Raw genomic sequence first — 19,512 nt, 5'->3', positions numbered from 1 at the left:
TGTGCCTGTCCGTCCCTTTCTGCTGTCCTTGCTTTCCAATCAGATTTCTCTCTCCAGCTCTACACCTTTCCTAGCCAAATGGTTTCACCTATCACCTTCCCCTCCTCACTTCTTTTTATTCTGCAGATTTTCAATAAACAGTTTGATAAACCTTACCCCGATCCTCCCTTTCCCAACAACCTCACATGGCTGAAAATTAAGGGTTACCAGCTGTATTGATAGAAAACTGACTTAAACCAGGTCTACTTGGCAGCAGTGATCCCTACCACTGTCCACTGCTGAGCACAACAGGCAGGCATGTCAAGTCTCCAGAAAAACAGCATTCATACACAAAATCCTTAAAATTCACTGGAAGGATAAAGAAAACCACAAGTGTCTCCTCTCCTAGACTGATATCTTATTTGTGATTCCATAATTATACTCCACTGACAACATGGCTGCATTCCTTTCATGTTCAACACCAGAATCCTGAAACACATGTTATTCAGAGCTCCACCATAGAAAGAGGTTGCAAGACACGGACAGAAAATGACTCAATGATGCACTTAAAAGTTCCCTGAAGCAATGCAACATCACTCATAGCTCTGGGGAATTCCTAGCACATAACCACTCACAGGGGAGGAGGGCCATTTGAGAAACATTAGGAGTCTCAAGGCCACATACAGGGAGCATAAAGGCCCAGAACAAGCTGCAGAAGTGATCCATCTCATCTTCTCTAACCCCCATCAGTCACCACCTTCCCCATTTGTGAAGGAGTCCCCAGTTACCATACTGGTCTCAATGGCCACCTTGAAACCCACAAAACCAGTGGAAGTAATCATATTTGATCCTGACGGGCCCAGTAAAACTAAGTGGTAATCCAGAGCAGAGAACAATTGTTTTTTCAGACAATAAATGCCGTTCGTTAAGTTTCAGCGCTACACACGAGTATTTTTGAAAGAAAGATTACTCTAATAACTTAGACATGGCCATGAATTAATGGGTGAAATGCAGCTTTGGTGTGTGATAAACAGTGAGGAGAGTCATAATCAGCTGCAAGGCAGCACATATAAACTGGCTGGAAGTGTATTCAAGCACTACATGTAATTTAGCCAGAGTAAACTGAAACACATTGGCAGAAAAAGCAGTAAGAGACAATATATACTGCATGGCAGAGCTTTGTAAGTTGTGCAGGAACAGCAGGACTTGGGTGTACAAGTGTATAAATTCTTTAAATTGACACTTTGAGAAAATGGTTCAAGTATAGGGGATCCTGAGAACCTTAAACAGAAGGCACAGACTACAAAAGCAGAGCAAACATTTTGAGCTAGTGCAGGATGCTGGTATCAGCTAGGAAGGATTCTGGTCAATCCCGGAAAGGATGAAGTAAATATTCACCGGTTTGTAATGGATATTAGCTATGCCAGCATGGAGAAACTACACCTATGCTCTGTGAATCAAAGAAGGTTTAAAGGATATTGAATAGAGCCATACAAAATTGCAAATGGTTTAGATAAAAGCTAAATAGAGGGAAGTTTTCCCATAATTATGGACAGAAGATACAAACAGGATGCGAGGATATTTTTTTTTTAAAAACACCATCCGAGTACATCCTGGAGTTTACTATCTCTAAGTGCAGAGTAAAACATTATTGATCTGCACCTTCATAAATATCTGATGGGTAATTAGAGCGGATATTTTACACAGTTTGGGAGAAACAGTGGTTGGTGGGGGGGTGGGGAGAAGAGAGAAATGTGGCTGATGGGTTTGATCTATTATACTAGCCCACACAGATGAATGGCCAAGTGGTAACCTCCTGTACTATAACAGGTCTGGAAAAGATTGAAATCATGCAACTTAAATCTACTGACATAGATGCATACTCTCACCCAAAATTACTGACATATCTCATCCCAGAAATATTAGCATTATCAAGCTAAGGGGGATGAATCTCACTCACCACTCCTCCCTCCTCAACTCTTTTGTTATTTCCACTTACCACAAATATGCTTGCTCCAAGGAGAACAGCTTTAATTTTAACATCCAAATCTATAGGAAACTGAATTCCAAAATTATCAGTATCTGCGAAGTATTCACGTACAAGACCTGACCATTGCTTCGATATCTTTCCAACAACAGTGGCCTCATCCGGGCTTTCAACCTATGAGGAAACAACAAAATAATTTCATTCCCAATGTAAGAATAACTATTAATTGCTCCCTACCAACATTCATTGATCCTTATGTTGCTGGCATTAAATTGGCAATATCCGATCACAGTTCATATCCTAATGTTGAGAGGTTACAATTACATCCTTGGTTATCAGAGGTAGATACCAGCCAGAGAGCAGGAAAAAAGAAGCACCTCTACAATTTGCAAAAAGGCACTAAAGTTGTCAGTGAAATGAACATCAGGGGAAGTCCTGTGTGCTGGGAGCCAAAGGACAACACAAGAACCTAGAATTCAGTGGCCTAAATAATCTTCAGCAGTGCTAACCCAGCATATTGGAGCAGCACCACAAGACATATAGTAACTTCAAAATATGTCAAGACAAGTGATGAAAGCACAAAAATCACAAACACATATCCCTCTAAATGTAGGATGAGGAACAGGTCCTTCATTCAGCCCTAGACAGCAATAAAGAAATCTGCTTGTAAACACAAGAGATTCTGCAGAGCAAACGTTAATTGCTGGAGGAACTCAGCAGGTCAAGCAACATCTATGGAGGGGAATAAATGGCTGACATTTCAGGCTGAGGCCATTCACCCAGACAGAAATTGACCCACGTGGCAGAGACCCTTAACTGAAGCACCTCACCTGGCTGGAGACCAACCACTGCTCCAATGGCAGAGGAACCACGAAGACAGACATCTCAGAGGATATATGAAACCGGTCAGCCACACTCATTGTATTTTTCAAGTGCATTTAATATTTTCTTTTCTGAAGAGTATGCATCTTTATTAATCCAAACACTGCTACATTACCTTGAACATGATTCATATCATACAATACATGAACCTCCAGTCAGCCTGATCTTGGCAAAGTATTGGGAAAGAACACCCACATCCACCACCCGCCCCATTATTTTGTCATCTCCTTTCCATCGGTACAACCAAGAGAAAAATAAGATGGCCGTAAGAGGTCAACAAGGAAGAGGACGGAGTACAATGTGTCATAATGCCAGAACCCCAAGCACCAATTGGTACAATTACACATTAAAATTAGATTAAAAGTTTGGATGACATGGAGAGAGATACACCAGGCTCCAGCAGTTTATGGTCTGGCATCAGGACTGGGTTTTAAGTGGCACTCACTGTGGACGGTGAAGGACATGGGGGTTCTGTTAGATGTCAGACTTTATTGCAAGTAGTACAAAAGATAGATACTTTGATGCAACTGTACAGGGTTCCAGAATGAGAGCATAACTAGAATACTGCACACAGTTTTGGTCACCCTATTTAAGGATATACTTGTATTGGAGATATTGTACTGAAGGTTCAGAAGCTAAGTTCTGGTTGAAGGGGATGGTGAATGAAGGTTGAGATAGTTGAACATATCCTCATTAAAGGAACGAGAAGGGTTCTTATACAGTACAGTAACTTACTTCAAAGTTTACATCACCAGAACAACTCATTGCCAAGCAGGAACCTCTAATTTTCAATACTGTTTCACGATTTTCATTCAGGATGCTTATTTTGGGTATAAAAGGATGCCATTCTGGGACAATGTAGCCAATAGCTTTTCCTGGTGGTGCTTGAACCTCCATCTGCAAGAGAAAATATCACTTAATCACTGTTGGATATTAAAATAGTAATTATGCAAGCATACAAAGATTAATAAACTTAATATGAAAAACAAATGTTCTCATGGCCCATGATAAGATGCAACTACATTAGCACCAATTAAATACTCAAATTTACAGTCCATCTTCTCTGGTAATTTCCAACCATAGGACACTACCTTTTCTCCTTCCTGTGCCTATCAACTCCCCTCCAGTTCTTTTACTACTTCCCTCCACTTGCTTAGCCAATTAACCCATCTCTTGTCCGTGGGATGTTGGAGGAAACTGCAGCACCCACAGAGAATCCATGGAGTCACAGCAAGAATGTGCGAATCCCACACAGACAGCAAAGGTCACAAGCAAATCCAACGTTGGAGCACTGACTACAACATGGATGAGACGCTTCCAATAATGGAGGCTACAATGTGCTCACATGAATAATCAGACAAGATTACAATGGTCAGGGAAACAGGAGAGCTGAAGGACATTTTAAACACACAAGACCCTGCTGATGCTGGAAATCCAGGGCAACGCACAAAATGCTGGAGGAACGTAGCAGGTCCAGCAGCATCAATGGAAGTGAATAAACAGTCGATGTTTTGAGCCAAGGCCTTTCCTCAGAACATTTGATCCTTCATCAAAATTAAGGACATTTGCCCATTGAGCTCCGGAACAGGTTTCCAGACAATAACAAAGGTCACAATGCTGTTTCAGGAAAGAGGTGGATGACTGCCTAGTTTTGGTTGTTATTTTTTTAAAACTAAATATCAGACACAACAGAGAGGTGGGGGAATTGCAACACTGACAGGGGAACATCACGGCTTAGTGAGGACATCCCAGAGAAGTCAGCCAGTGTAGCAATATTGGTAAGAGGTCAGAAGCAAGAAAGGTGCAATCAGAAAGATGGGATTACATCGCTACACGCCACACAACAGTCAGCAAGAGCTAGTGAAATAATTATGTAGGAAGATCAGGGAAAGATGTAAAGATCAACAGGATTATTGCAGTGGCCAACTTTAATGTCATAGCATCACAGAGTTATACAGCATGAAGACAGGCCCTTCACCCCAACTCTCCATGCTGACCAAGTTGCCTTCATTAATTATTAACTTATTTGGCCTATGTTCCTCTAGTCTAAATCCCTTTTTCTGCCCATATCCAAATATCTTATAAGCATGCAATTGCCACTTTCTGTAGCACCTCACTCCATATAACCATCTCAGTGTGGAAAATGTTGCTCCTCAGGTTGTCTTCAAATCTTTCCATTCTTATCTTAAATCCGTGTTCTCCAGTTTTAGACTACTCTAACCTGAGAGAAATACTGTGGCCGTTCACCTGATCCACGCTAATCGAGTTTTACAAACTTCTAAGGTCCTCAGTCTCCCAGGTCCCAAGACAAAAAGCTCCATCCTATCAAGTCTCTGATTATCCATGTCCTCCAGTTCCAGCAACAGTCACTGAATCTTTTCTGCACCGCTTCCAGCTCATTTATTTGGTTCTCCAGGCAGATTTCAGTGACCAATTTTGGATAGAGGAACGTTGTGAATCATAATGCTCCAGTTATTCGAACTTAACAATCTTCCTCTGTCACAACTTGGGGTTTCTTTCCTTTGGAACAGTCACCTGGTATCTGGTTAACACAAAGCTGTATAGTAAACACAGCAGAGAAACAAACACCACCACACCTCTTCATCAAAATATTCTGCACCTGGAGTTTATAAACTTCAGCTTCAAAAAACTTACTAGTCATTCAAAGATAGTACTATCTTCCCTGAAGAGCACTTATTGACAGAGTCAACATTAAGCCTACTCTATTGCACTAAGTTTAGTTTTAACAAGGGATCCATATTTGAAATATATGGATGACATGTCGGTCCATGCCTCCTCTATATTCCATCTGGGTAGCCTCCAACCTGATGGCACAAATATAGATTTCTCCCTTCAGTAAACAAATTTCCCCCCCTCCCCTTTATTCCTTTATTCCCTAAACTTTTACCTCTTCTCACCTACCTCCCCATTGGTCCCCTCCTTCTTCCCTTTCTGCTATGGTCCATTCTCCTCACTTGGCATATTCATTCTTCTCTAGCCCTTGACCTTTTCCATCCACTTCACCCTATTACCTTCCAGCTAGTCTCCTTCCCCATCCCCCACATTTTTACTTTGGCATCTTCGCCCTTCTTTCTCAGCCAGCCTGAAACGTCGGCCATCTATTCATTTCCATAGATGCTGCCTGACCTACTGAGTTCCTCAGGCATTTTGTGTGTGTTACTTTGAAATATTGAGTTGTCTGAGAAACTGGTTAATCTTGTGATATTTTTTAGCATGACCCCTGTGTTTGATATAATTGCCTACTGGAATTGTAGTAATTCTTCTGTGCACTCATGAGTTTTTAAAATGAGTAGAAAGATTTCAGGCCAATGAATTTTCTGGGGTAAAGCAATATTGAGATTAAATTATATAGTCTGTGGGAAGAATCTTCAAAAATCTCCTGCACTACCTAACTCTGAAAAGTTATGATTGAATTGTTATAGCTAAACTCCATTTCAAGATTTCAGCTGGTATTAAAAGCTGATTCCTCAGAAATAAAGGACTCCAATACATAAAATTTTCAAAAGCATCTGGGCTTTAGTAGGAAACCAAAAAAAAAGGGGCAGTGGATCACTAAAGAGGGCATGTTTAAAAATAAAAAACAGATTTTATTTTACATTCACCTGATGTAAGCAACAAGATTCACATCCTAAAGGGCGCACAAGGTGCATGACGGTTTGCCCTACGTTATCCAAAATCTTTATGATAAATGTACTATTAGATCCACAACATATTCGATTATACAATTCGCTGTCTTCAACTGCGTAATAAACTCTCTGGCCCAAGCCGTTTTTTACTTCATACTTGTGTTTGGTCTTATATCCTACTAAGACTGTAAAGCAAAATACAACACTTAAAAAGACAGATCAAAGCTAGCTCAATTATGAAAATTATCATTTACCCTCAGCAGACCATGAACACTGCTCACAAGGCTAATATACACAGTATTGGCCCTTTAAAGGGTGACAAGAGAGGCACCTTCAGAAACAGCTGGACTCACGTATCCAGTTCCAGCACTGTGCCCAAGCAGTGAAGCTTGGAGGGTGGCTTGCATCTATGTGCTTGCTACCACTGATCCTCTAATGGTAGACAAAACGTGTTCGTGAGGGGATGCCAGGAAGAAATCTTAGTAAATAAAGTGGTGTATGGAATGTCAGCTCAGAAAGTCACAGACCCAGATGCTGTCAAGAGTCTCGTGTATTGTTGCTGCTAATCTCACCTGGCAAATGAACACTGTCTCTTTATACTCCCAGTGTCTTGAACATTGAAGGTAAAAGTTGACCATCACAAGACGATTATTCCTCTAACAATCTCAAGCAGCAATGTATCTGTGTTGGTTAAGTTACATCTTTGGTCAACAAACAACTTCAAGATCTCATTATTTTGGGATTTAAAATAAATAGTGCCACCAACTGCCAAGACCTAGTTGGACTATCTCTCAGTAGAGATGGATATTGCCTAGCACCTGTTTGTGCAAACAAAACTTGCAAGTGTAACAATGGTGCAGCAGTTACTGCGACACTGTTACAACTCAGAGCATTGGAAGTTCTGGTCATTGTAAATTGACCAGAGACTGGTCATTGTAAATTGATTAGGCTTAATTTGGGGTTGTCTGAGGTTCCTTGGGAGTACGGCTCGAAGGGCCAGAGGGCCTATTCCACATGGGATAGATTAGATTGGATAGATAGATAGATAGACAGCTGATTGGATAGACAGACAGACAGACCAATGCTGGGTGCTCATCGGGTTCTGCTTTACCCGAGGACTTCTGAACAGAACTGAACACAGCAAACACTCTCACTTCTGACCTTAAGAATGTGGGAAGGTCAGTACAAGGCACCTGTGGACAGTTGTGCTGAGGACACTGGCCCATTGTAGTAAAGCCCATAGATTGAGTTAAGCGGCTCATAACAGCAGCTGTCTTTTGTCCTCATTTTAACTTTGTTCCAAACAGATAAGGCTGGAAATCATTCAACTCAATAATTTAAATAAAAACTTAATCAAATTACACTCACCTACAATAAGCTCAGTAACCTGATGAACAAGTAACTGGTCAATCTGTGAAGGGCAGAATATACCAATTCAATACCTGAGTTATCTTAAAATAAACTTTCAGCACGAGCACTATATTCTATGTCAAATAAAAACTTAATAACAATCACAAAATGACAACACATTGCACCATTTCCTATCGCTACTACTGTTCAATAAATTACATCAATATTTTAAAAACAAGTTCTCAATGCAATGCATCTTTTGAGACAAAGGATAAGTGTCACAACAAAATACAGAAAGTTCATATTCTTCAAATTCTCCATAACATCTTAGTTTCTAAATAATTCTAATTAATTGAAGGACTGTGATGCTGGGGGATATCTGGACAGTAAACTGATGCTGGAATCTAGAACCAAAAGGAACTGCTGGTGGAAATGGCGTGTCCAGGTAACATCCATTTCAGGTAATAGTGGTACCAAACTCTGCCATGTGAAGCAATGACAGGAAATGAATCAAATATACTCTACTCTGACCTAAGCAGGAGCTCTCGTCCCAGTTCCAGAACCACTCCCTTATTGGAACAGCTACAAGTGACTTCTGACCAAAATTGCCAAGTGGGGATCCATTTTGGGAAATTCATGCCAATTAGAACAGGATCAATTCCAGCTACTATAAAGTAGTGACCAGAAGGTCCTTGGAACTGGAAGACACACTACGCCAGCAGTCAGACTGATTTTCAGCCAAAATTCCATTCAAGGAAACACAAGGTCAAAGTCGTCTAGCACTATCAGTGTATCGCTCTGATATTCATTATATTTTATAAAGCATAGATAATGATCTACTGAAAGACATTGAAAGATATATTGTTATTGGCTCTTCCAGGTTGTAACATGAAGGAATAACATGCTCACTCACCAATGTAAGGTACTCTAATCCTGGTGGACAGTTAGGAATAGGAGTTGGTGCTTGCATCCACTGTGCCTGGGGTTGTGTTGATACACCTGTCTGGTGACTTACCATGGGAGAACTGCCATGATAGACAACATAACTGGGTTGAGCTGCATAAGGACCTGCTATATATACACAGGACAGAAATATAGAAACAAAAATAAACTTCCAATCACAATAAAAAGTTATTTCGTATTTCCTAATAGATTTTAAATTTAATATTTTGAACTTTAGCATTCATGCTTAAATATGTGGCAACTTTCAGATTTTAGTTTGTGAACTTTTGTTCATAATCCAATGGTTTGTTTCGATGCCTCTTTCCCTTAAACCTGACCAAAACCTGCATGAGCCAGTTGCTCCAAGAAATATTACCAATCTGATTTGCATAGCACTGAAGACATTCAATTTACAAGACACTTATTCTCTAAACACTCAGCAGGTTAGGCAGCGTCTGTGGACAGAGAAACAGAGTTAACATTTCACCAGATGAAATGCCATCGACCTGAGATGTTAATTCAGTCTCTCCCTTCCCGTCCCTCTCCTACCCCCGTCCCCCTCCCTCTAACCGCCCCATTCCCCTCTCACCCTCTCTCCAAACCCCCATCCCCCTCTCCCCCTCTCTGCCCTACCCCCCGTCCTCCTCTCCCCATCTCCTACCCCCGTTCCCCTGCCCCACCCCTTGTACTCTCCTACCCCCATCCCCCTCCCTCTAACCGCCCCATCCACCTCTCTCCCTCTCTCCAAACCCCCGACCTCCTCTCCCCTTGTGTCCTACCCCCGTCCCCCTCTCCCCTACCCCGCCGTCCCTCTCTCCCCCCTCTCCCTCCTAACACTCAGTCTCTCTACCTCTCCCTTACCCCCATCTCTCTCTCTTCCCCTCTCCTCCTTCGTCTCTCTCCTGCTTCTTCCTCCTCCCCACCAACCTATACTGCCTGACCTGCTGGGTGTTTTGAGTATTTTCTGTTTATATTTCAGATTTCCTGCAATGCAGCTTTTACCTTTTTAATTCCTTTTTTTTGGTCCATTTAAGCAACTTCCACAGAAGAGTATCACCATGCACTTAAGGAGAAATAAGGAAAACTTCAAGTACACCTTTAAAAATTAACAAATGTATCAAACCATTAATATTAGCACAAGTAACAGATGAGACTAAGTTAGTTTTGATATGAATGAGATTTTATAATCATATTTTTAAAAGCTTCCTCCTGCAGAGGGAAGCAAAGGTGAAATGCCCATTTTCTCCAAATTGGAATATTAACAGAAGATCTGAAGGAGAGTACAGTGCAGTGCTGGGCTACTTCTTAGCACATTAGCACTGTTAACTCCAATGTCTTTCCAAGTACACAAATCAAAGTAAAAAGCAAACACAAATTCTGCATGGTACTGAAGGATCCTTAATTCAATAGGATTACTAAATGTACAATTCTATTAAGGACTTAAGACGATCTTTGCTACAAAAACTATCCAAGACTTTATTTGCCAACAAAAAAAGTACAGTCAATAGAGAATGAAAAATAGGACAAACTGAATGATGAGGTGGATCTTCTCTCTTCAGTTTTGTTCAATTTATAGATCTCATATAGTGCTCAAATGATGCTGGAATATTGAGAAACTTTAAGGCTGATATCTCCATTATCCATGGGTTTGGAATACTCTACCAGGAACACTGCACATAATAATTAAAGATAAGCAAGTCTGCTAAGAACATTGCTATATATTCATCTAGAAGTGTATGTTTCCTTCATTAATTCCTAATTTATTTCAAGTTTAGTCTTTAAAACTTGTTTGAAAATTCATTTCATGTCCTGATCAACCCTCATGTGAATGGTTTTCCAAAAAATCAGTCCCAAACATTCTTTTTTGTTGTCCTACTCCTACAGCTATTGGATTGGGGTCCAGATTTTTGTTTTCTTGTGTATTTTTGTAGTTTTAATTTTCTTTGCACTTGCTTATAACGTTTGTGTGACAACTGTTTGTCTGCATTTTCAGTCTAGTTTACAGAACAAGGGAAGAACATTAGGACAAATTCTTCATTACTTAATTTATTTGCCATCCCTTGTTGTCATATGCTGACACTATCTGACCTGTACTCTGATGAACAACATTTTTTTTAAATGGCAGTGTCTATAAGATTAGCACCTCATTCTTGGCTTCTGCAAAATCTTCTGAACACATCATCTCCAGTTCTATCACAGTTTAAAGTAACAACCTTTTGAACTTCCTTTATTTTCCAATACCTCTTCAAAATCATCGGGGGTATAGAGGAGGTTACCGGGAATGAAAGGATGAACGTATGATTATTTGGTGGCTCTGGGCCTGTACTAGCTGGAGTTTAGAAGATTGAGAGAGGAATCTCACTGAAACCTATCAAATACTGAAAAGCCTAGATAGAGTGGATGTGGAGAGATTGTTTCCTATAGTGGGGTTGTCTTGGACAATGGGGCAAGGACTCAGAATATAAGGATGTCCCTTTAGAACAGAGGTGAGGAGGGATTTTTATAACCAGAGGGTAGTAAGCCTGTGGAATTCATTGTTACAGGCGGCTGTGGAGGCCAAGTCATTGGGTAAATTTAAGGTGGAGGTTGATAAGTTTCTGATTAGTAAGGGCATCAAAGTTTATGGGGGGGAAGGTGGAAAATAATAAGTGTACTTTGAATGGGTTTAAAAGGGATAATAAATCAGCCATGAGTTATTGTCGAGCAGACTCGATCAGCCAAATGCCCTAATTCTGCACCTGTGTCTTATGGTCACCTCTTGATTGGACACATTTTGGTCTGTACTGCTGAACTTACTGAAAGGAAAGGAAAAGTACATCGCATCCGGAGTTTCTCCAGTTAGCGGACAATTTCCCATCATGCCTCTCTGACGTAGTGGGGAACCGCGTACGAGGCAAGTTACAGCAGTGGTTTGCCATTGCCTTCTGCTGGGTGAGTTTCCAAAGAGATCACCAGCTCGTAACCCAGCACGGACGGAAAACATGTAGGGGAGCTGGTTGGATTCAAACTTGGAACCTTTTGTCCAGAAGTCCGATGCTGATGGCACTACGCCACCAGCCGGGTCCAACTTACTGAATCACAGTCAAAAGTTACATGGAGCCATAATTAAACTGCACAACTTCCTGAGTGTTGAATCTGTTCTGGTTGATAAGGGTATCTCTTGTGAGACAGAAGGAGGAACGCACTGCAAAAAAAAAAACTGCATTCTTTTTTTATCATATCATTGAAAATGTTGCTGCAATTTTCTCTCCCAGTTGTTTGTGCATGTTGCATAATGTGTTTTTTGAGGCATGCAAATGTCTGGGCACCCCTGGTCAACTGTAACAGTGAATACTAAGCAAGTAAAAGATGACCTGATTTCCAAAGGGCATGAAGTTAAAGATGACACATTTCTTCAATAGTTTAAGCAAGATTACTTTTTTATTTCCATCTTCTACAGTTTCAAAATAACCAAGAGAAAAGGAAAAGGGCCCGAAGCAAAAGTTTGGGCACCTTGCATGGTCGGTAATTAGTAACACCCCCTTTGGCAAGTATCACAGCTTGTAAACACTTTCTGTAGCCAGCTAAGAGTCTTTCAATTCTTGTTTGCAGGATTTTCGCCCATTCTTCCTTGCAAAAGGCGTCCAGTTCTGTGTGATTCTTGGGCCGTCTTGCATGCACTGCTCTTTTGAGGTCTATCCACAGATTTTCAATGATTTTTTGGTCAGGGGACTGTGAGGGCCATGGCAAAACCTTCAGCTTGCACCTCTTGAGGTAGTCCATTGTGGATTTGGAGCTGTGTTTAGGATCATTATCCTGTTGTAGAAGTCACCCTCTTTTCATCTTCAGCTTTTTTACACATGGTGTGATGTTTGCTTCCAGAATATGCTGGTATTTAATTGAATTCATTCTTCCCTCTACCAGTGGCACGAGGGATCGATCCACCCCCATGCTTAACAGTTGGGGAGGTGTTCCTTTCATGAAATTCTGCACCCTTTTTTCTCCAAACATTGCTCATTGCGGCCGAAAAGTTCTAACTTAACTTCACCAGTCTACTCGACTTGTTTCCAAAATGCATCAGGCTTGTTTAGATGTTCCTTTGCAAACTTCTGACGTTGAATTTTGTGGTGAGAACGTAGGAAAGGTTTCCTTCTGATGACTCTTCCATGAAGGTCATTATTTGTGCAGGTGTCGCTGCACAGTTGAACAGTGCATCACCACTCCAGAGTCTGCTAAATCTTCCCGAAGGTCTTTTGCAGGCAAACGGGGGTTTTGATTTGCCTTTCTAGCAATCCTACGAGCAGTTCTCTCGGAAAGTTTTCTTGGTCTTCCAGACCTCAACTTGACCTCCACTGTTCGTGTTAACTGCCATTTCTTAATTACATTGTGAACTGAGGAAACGGCTACCCGAAAACACTTTGCGATCTTCTTATAGCCTTGTCCTGCTTTGTGGGCATCAATTATTTTCATTTTCAGAGTGCTAGGCAGCTGCTGAGAGGAGCCCATGGCTGCTGATTGTTGGGACAAGGTTTGAGGAGTCAGGGTATTTATAAAGCTTTGAAATTTGCATAACCTGGCCTTTCCTAACAATGATTGTGAACAAGCCATAGCCCTAACAAGTTAATTAAGGTCAGAGACCTTGGTAAAAGTTATCTAAGAGCTCAAATCTCTTGGGGTGCCCAAACTTTTGCATGGTGCTCCTTTCCCTTTTTCACTCTAAAATTGTACAAAACAAAAATAATATACTAATCTTGCTTAAAATGTTGAAAAGAATGTTTAATTTTTAACTTTATGACTTTTGGAGATCAGTTCATCTTTTACTCGCTTAACTATTCACAGTAACAGAAATTTTGACTAGGGGTTCTCAAAACTTTGCATGCCACTGTACCAAAAGAGACAGGTGGAGGAGCTCCATAATGATGTGGAGGCAGTGGGTAAGGACCTTGATGAGATTGGACTGGTGGATATGGAGGAGCACTGGGTTCATAAGTAGGATACGAATGAAGACCTTGGGAGGGAAAATAAATTGCATTAGATGGTTTGAAAACTAAACCAAGTGGACACCAACTTCAGTTTAGTATTCAAATGATTTATCATCTCTGAAAAAGGACAGCTTATAACCAAAGTAATGTTAAGAGTTAATCTACCAGAATATAACAATGGAGCAGTTCTAATTTACAAGCAGTTTGCTGAAAGACAAATTGAAACTTCCAGAATCAATCACCATTACTCAACAACATGCTAGCTCAGAGATGGTGCTTTGAAATGAATAGTCAAATTGCTAACTTTAATAACTTAAATGAAACTCTGGCCAGTGGATTTGAAGCAAGTGCTAATTCTGAGACAGAACTTCAGTCCCTCATCTGCATGCCCTGTTCACTGTCTGCATGAAATTGATATGGAGGAGCACCAGTCAGGTCTGACAGAACATCATCAGCGGTCTGATGAAGTAAAGCAATCGCAGGAACTCACATGGAAGATCTGGAATGAGGACAGCAACTTGATATGATGTGAATGCGACTGAAGTTTTCATGAACATTGAAGATAAACTGCTGTTGCTGACTTTGAAAGCATTTTTTTTTAAATTAAAAGTATCAAATTCTTTCCCCCAATGCCTTCTACCCTGTCAGAAAACTAGAAAAGATTCCTCTCCCAAAAAGAGGAATGAGACCAAGTTGGGTTCAGGTATAATAAATTGAAAGAAACTAATCTATTAGATATCAAGGAACAGAAAGCAGTAATTTGAAGTGATGATTAAAAGATGCAGAAGAATGTGAAAAAAACTTTTCATAAGAAGGTCATTATCTGGAACTCACTCACTGCAAGGGCGGTGGAAACACATTTAACCTGGGCTTTCAAAAATGGTGCTGGATCAGCAGGGAAATGGGACAAAGATGAGCTCTACTGGAAGCTAGAGCTTACTGTGTGCAATAATGGTGTGTGTGTCGTGTGTGTGAAAACACACCACCACCAATCCCAGCCCCACCAAGCTGAAATTCCTTTTCCTTGTGAAGTGAGGTGATAGCCAGGTAACAATATCCACATTAATCTCTGAATTGGTTTTCCTGTGGATAACACCACAACACTGATTATAGCTCCCACTAGATCAAAAAGGAAGTTAAGGTTAGACAGCTTACTTAAAACTGTTAATGAACAATTAGTTAGAACATAACTCTCAACCCAAGCTGGCTCAGGGTCCATTCCGCATTGTTACAACTTTCTAGCACGGCCAAATCACCAAAAAGTGAAATGAGGTAACTGTGTATTCTATCTGACAGATTAAAAGCATCTTTTCACTACAGTTATTGTGTGATTAACCAAAGTCTTTGCATAAAGTGTATTTTGTTACGAATTTTCCATAAGCGTCTCATTGTTTTAGGAGCTACATTTAAAAGTATTAATTGATAACCGTGAACTTACCTTGAGCAGCCATATCATGCACTCCTTGCAACCCAAAATGACCTCTGAAAACAAAGGAGAAAATAATTCGGAAACCATAATTTAATAAGCATACCTAAATATTTTAAGTATTTATTAACCTTTTTTCTATTTCCTTATTATTAAAGATATAAATGTACAAGAACACATTTAAACATTTAACTAGAATGAAGCCACAATCCATCGTCCTGGTGTAAAAAGCACCAACCCTGGATTTCCTCAACCATCTCACCAGAGACAGGGCAGAAGTTCTACCTGAGCCCATCTCCTCTTCCCCAATGGATCATCAAGCAAGTCGGGCAAGATGTTTACAAGACCTCCACTGCCAAGCAGGAGCCCGAGATCACTCCCAAGCAAAACACTGCTGCAATGCGAGAGTCAAACATAGAGTCATAGAACACACAGCACAAACAGGCCCTTCAGCCCAGTGCCAAACTATTAATCTGCCTCGTCCCATCGACCTGCAGCCTAACCATGGCCTCCATAACCCTCCCATCCACGTACCTATTCAAACTCCTCTTAAATGTTGAAATCAAACACGCATCCACAACTTCAGTTGGCAGCTCGATCCACACTCTCATTATCCTCTCAGTGCAGTTCCCCTCATCTTCCCCTTAAACATTTCACCTTTCACCCTTAATCCCTGACATCTAGCTCTAGATTCACCCAACCTCAGTGGGAAAAGCCTGCTGGCATTTACCCTATTTATACCACTCATAATTTTGAATACCTCAATCCAATTTCCCCTTATTCTTCTATGGTCTAGAGCATAAAGCCTGAACCATTTCAACCTTTTCCAATAACTCAGTTCCTCAAGGCGACCACAACTACAAACAATACCCCAAATTAGGCCCCACCAATGTCTTATACACCTTCAACATAACATTCCAACTCCTGTACTCATTGCTTGGATCTAATGAAGGCCAGTGTGCCAAAAGCTTTTTTTACAAACCTATCTACCTTTAACGCCACTTTCAAGTAAGTATGGATCTCTATTCCTAGATCCCTCTGTTCTACCGCACTCCTCAGTGCCCTACCACTTACCGTGCAAGTCCTACCCTGATTTGTCCTCCCACAGTGCAACACCTCACACGGGTCTGCATTAAATTCCATCTGCCATTTTTAGCTCTATATTCCAGCTGGTGCAAATCCAACTGCAAGCATTGCTAGTCCACTTTACCCCCAATCTTGTTGTCATCTGTAAATTTGCTGATCCAGTTTACTACATTATCATCCAGATCGCTGATAAAGATGACAAACAACAATGGTCCCCTCACCAACACCTGCGGCACTCCACTAGTCACAGGCCTCCAGTCACAGAGGCAACCCTTTACTACCTCTCTCTGGCCTCTCCCGCGAAGTCAATGCTAATCCAATTTACTACCTCATCTTGGATGCCAAGCGGCTGAATCTTCTTAACCAATCTTCCATGCAGGACCTTTCCAAAGGCCTTGCTCAAGTCCACATGGACAACATCCACTGTGTTGCTTTCATCCATTTTCCTGCCAACACCCTCATAAAACTCTGATATTATAAGACACAACTTACCACATACAAAACCATTGATTATCCCTAATCAGTCCATCTATCCAAATACTTATACATACATCTAATCCCTTATTATGCTTGCCAATAATTTATCCGCTACTGACGTCAGGCTCTCCAGCCTATAATTTTGTGTCTTATTCTTAGAGTCATTCTTAAGCAACAGAACAATATTAGCTATCCTCCAGCACTTCACTCATGACCAAGGACATTTTAAATATCTCTTCTAGGGTCCGTGCAATTTCTGCATAAGTTTCCCACAGGATTCAAAGGAACACCTTGTCAGGCCCAGGGGATTTTTCAACCCTAATTTACCAAAAAATGGCAAACACATCCTCCTCTGTAATCTTTCCACAATCTCACTGCTGTCCAGCCTCACTTATATAGATTATGCCTGTCTCAGAGTAAATAAAGATGCCAAAAAAATTTATGATCTCCCCCACCTTTTTTGGCTCCATGCAAAGATGACTATTTTGATTTTCCACAGAACCAATTTTGTCCTTTGCAATCCATTTGTTCTTAACATGTGTCAAAGCCTATCTATAGCCTATCCATACCCCTCATGATTTGGTATACCTCTACCAAATCTCCCCTCAGTCTTCTATGTTCTAGCGAATAAATTCCTAAACTATTCAATCTTTCCCTATAACTCAGATGCTCAAGTCCTGGCAACATCTTTGCAAATTTTTTCTGCAATCTTACATACATCTTTCCCATAGGTAGGTGACCAAAACTGCACACAATAATCCAAACTAAGCCACACAAACATCTTACACAATTTCAACATAACACCCCAACACCTGCACTCAATGTGTTACTTTATGGTCCAATGTGCCAAGAGCTCTCTTTAAGACACTATCTCCCTGTGATGCCACTTTCAAGGAATTATGGGTCTGTTTCTCCAGATCCCTCTTTTCTATCCCATTTCTCAGTGCCCTACCACTCACCATGTAAGACCCACCCTGAGTGGTCCTCTCGACCACTAGGGACACCTCACACTTGTCTGCACCAAATTCCAACTGCCATTTTCCAGCCCATCTTTCTAGCAGTTTCAGATCCCACTTGTGTTTTCTGCATCAGTCTGTAGTCTCGCTACAGTCCTACAGACTGTTGGGTAGTCGACAATACAATCTCATTTATATGGTTATATGCTTCTTATTCTTCAGTTTATCCATAAAGCCTCACTAGATGAGCTCTCCAGTCTATCCTGACTGAGCACTGCTGTGACATTGTCCCTGACTATTAATGCATTCTTCCCTCTTAAGTTTAAAACAATAGAACCCCAGAACATTGAGCTGCAATCCTGCAATCGGTCTGACTAATGACTACAATGTCATAATTCCACCTCTTGACCCACGCTCGCCCACATTTCCTACAATACTCATTGCATGGAAATATACACAGCTCAGAACAGTAGTCCCACCAAGCTCAACCTTTTCATTCCTGACCTTGTGTGCAGGCTTAACAACATTTTTCTCCACCACCACTCTCCTATCTATTCTGGCTCTCTGGCTCCCATTCCCCTGCAACCTGAACCCCCGTGCAGAACCAGCAAACCTTCCCACTGGGATATTAGTCCCCCTTCATTTCAGGTGCAAACCATCCCTTCTATACAGGTCCCAGCTTCCCTTGCAGAGAGCCCAATGATGCAAAAATCTGAAGCCCTCCCTCTTGCACCAACTCCTTAGTCACATGTTACACTGTAAGATCTTCCTATTTCTGGCCTCACTAGCAAGTGCCACAGGCAGCAATCCTGAGATCATAACCCTGGAGATCTTCGCTGGACCTTGTCATCCACCCCACCCATGTCACTGGCACTGACTTGTACTACGACTCTAGCTGCTCAGACTCCAATTTACAAATATTGTGGACTTGATCCAAGAAGTTTCTGACACTGGCAGCCAGCAGCCAACAAATCCATTTGGGAATCTTGTTCACAAAAACTCCTTTCTTCAAAAGTAGGACACATTTCTAGCAAACATAGCAAAGTTATTGGCCTTCTTCATTAAACTGAAGGAACAAGTCTTTTTTTGTTTTTTGTTAAAGGCAAAAATGCTAATTTCCACAGCCATAAATAGCTTTTTTTTTCCCCTGGGAGGAGTGGTGGAAGATGTAGTGTTTAAATCAAATGCCATACCAAAATCGAAATTCATCACATCTCCAGTCAGAATGCCAATATTCAAATAAGCTCTAGCATGTCCAAATCATATAAAAGAAAAAAAAGAGTAGAAAATTCCAGGCATATCCAACAGATCAGGCAGGATTTGTGGAATCATTTTCAGAATCAAGTTTATTATCACTGACATTGTGAAATGAGTTGTTTTGTGGCAGCAGTACAGTGCAATAAATAAAAATACATTACTGCAATTACAATAAATGCAAGTAATGGAAACAAGACAGTAATGAAGTAATGGAAACAGAGAGTAAAATTGTGAGGTAATGATTCTGATGGCAGAGAGGAAGAATCTGTTCTTGAAACGTTGAGCAACACACACAACATGCTGATGGAACTCAGCGGGCCGGGCGTCATCTATGGAAAAGAGCAGTCGACATTTCGGCTGAAACCCTTCTTCAGGACTGGAGAAAAAAAGACAAGTCAGAATAAGGTGAAGGGGGAGGAGGAAGAAAGGGTGAGGGTGAAGTAAAGAGCTGGGAAGTCGATCGGTGAAAAAGATAAGGGCTGGAGAAGGGGGAATCTGATAGGAGAGGACTGAAGGCCATGGAAGAAAAGGAAGGGGGAGGAACACCAGAGGGAGGTGATGG

General features: G+C 41.1%; 1 protein-coding gene across 1 annotated transcript in view; it reads right to left on the bottom strand.

Annotated features, from left to right (window-relative positions):
* LOC134349937 (phospholipid scramblase 4-like) overlaps positions 1-18,718 on the bottom strand; it is a 38,260-nt gene extending 19,542 nt beyond the window's left edge. Inside the window, exons 1-8 of the mRNA XM_063054892.1 lie at positions 18,609-18,718; positions 15,187-15,230; positions 8,759-8,916; positions 7,864-7,906; positions 6,472-6,680; positions 3,584-3,745; positions 1,979-2,140; positions 737-788 (exon numbers count right to left, since the gene is read on the bottom strand). Coding sequence (XP_062910962.1) covers positions 737-788; positions 1,979-2,140; positions 3,584-3,745; positions 6,472-6,680; positions 7,864-7,906; positions 8,759-8,916; positions 15,187-15,230; positions 18,609-18,718 — 940 coding nt within the window. The remainder of the gene's footprint in view (positions 1-736; positions 789-1,978; positions 2,141-3,583; positions 3,746-6,471; positions 6,681-7,863; positions 7,907-8,758; positions 8,917-15,186; positions 15,231-18,608) is intronic.
* Positions 18,719-19,512: the final 794 nt, after the last annotated feature.

This window comes from Mobula hypostoma, chromosome 7 (genome assembly GCF_963921235.1).
Source record: "Mobula hypostoma chromosome 7, sMobHyp1.1, whole genome shotgun sequence".
NCBI lineage: Eukaryota > Metazoa > Chordata > Chondrichthyes > Myliobatiformes > Myliobatidae > Mobula > Mobula hypostoma.
The sequence above is the reverse complement of the archived record's forward strand: the minus strand, read 5'-3'. Positions and strand labels throughout refer to the sequence as shown.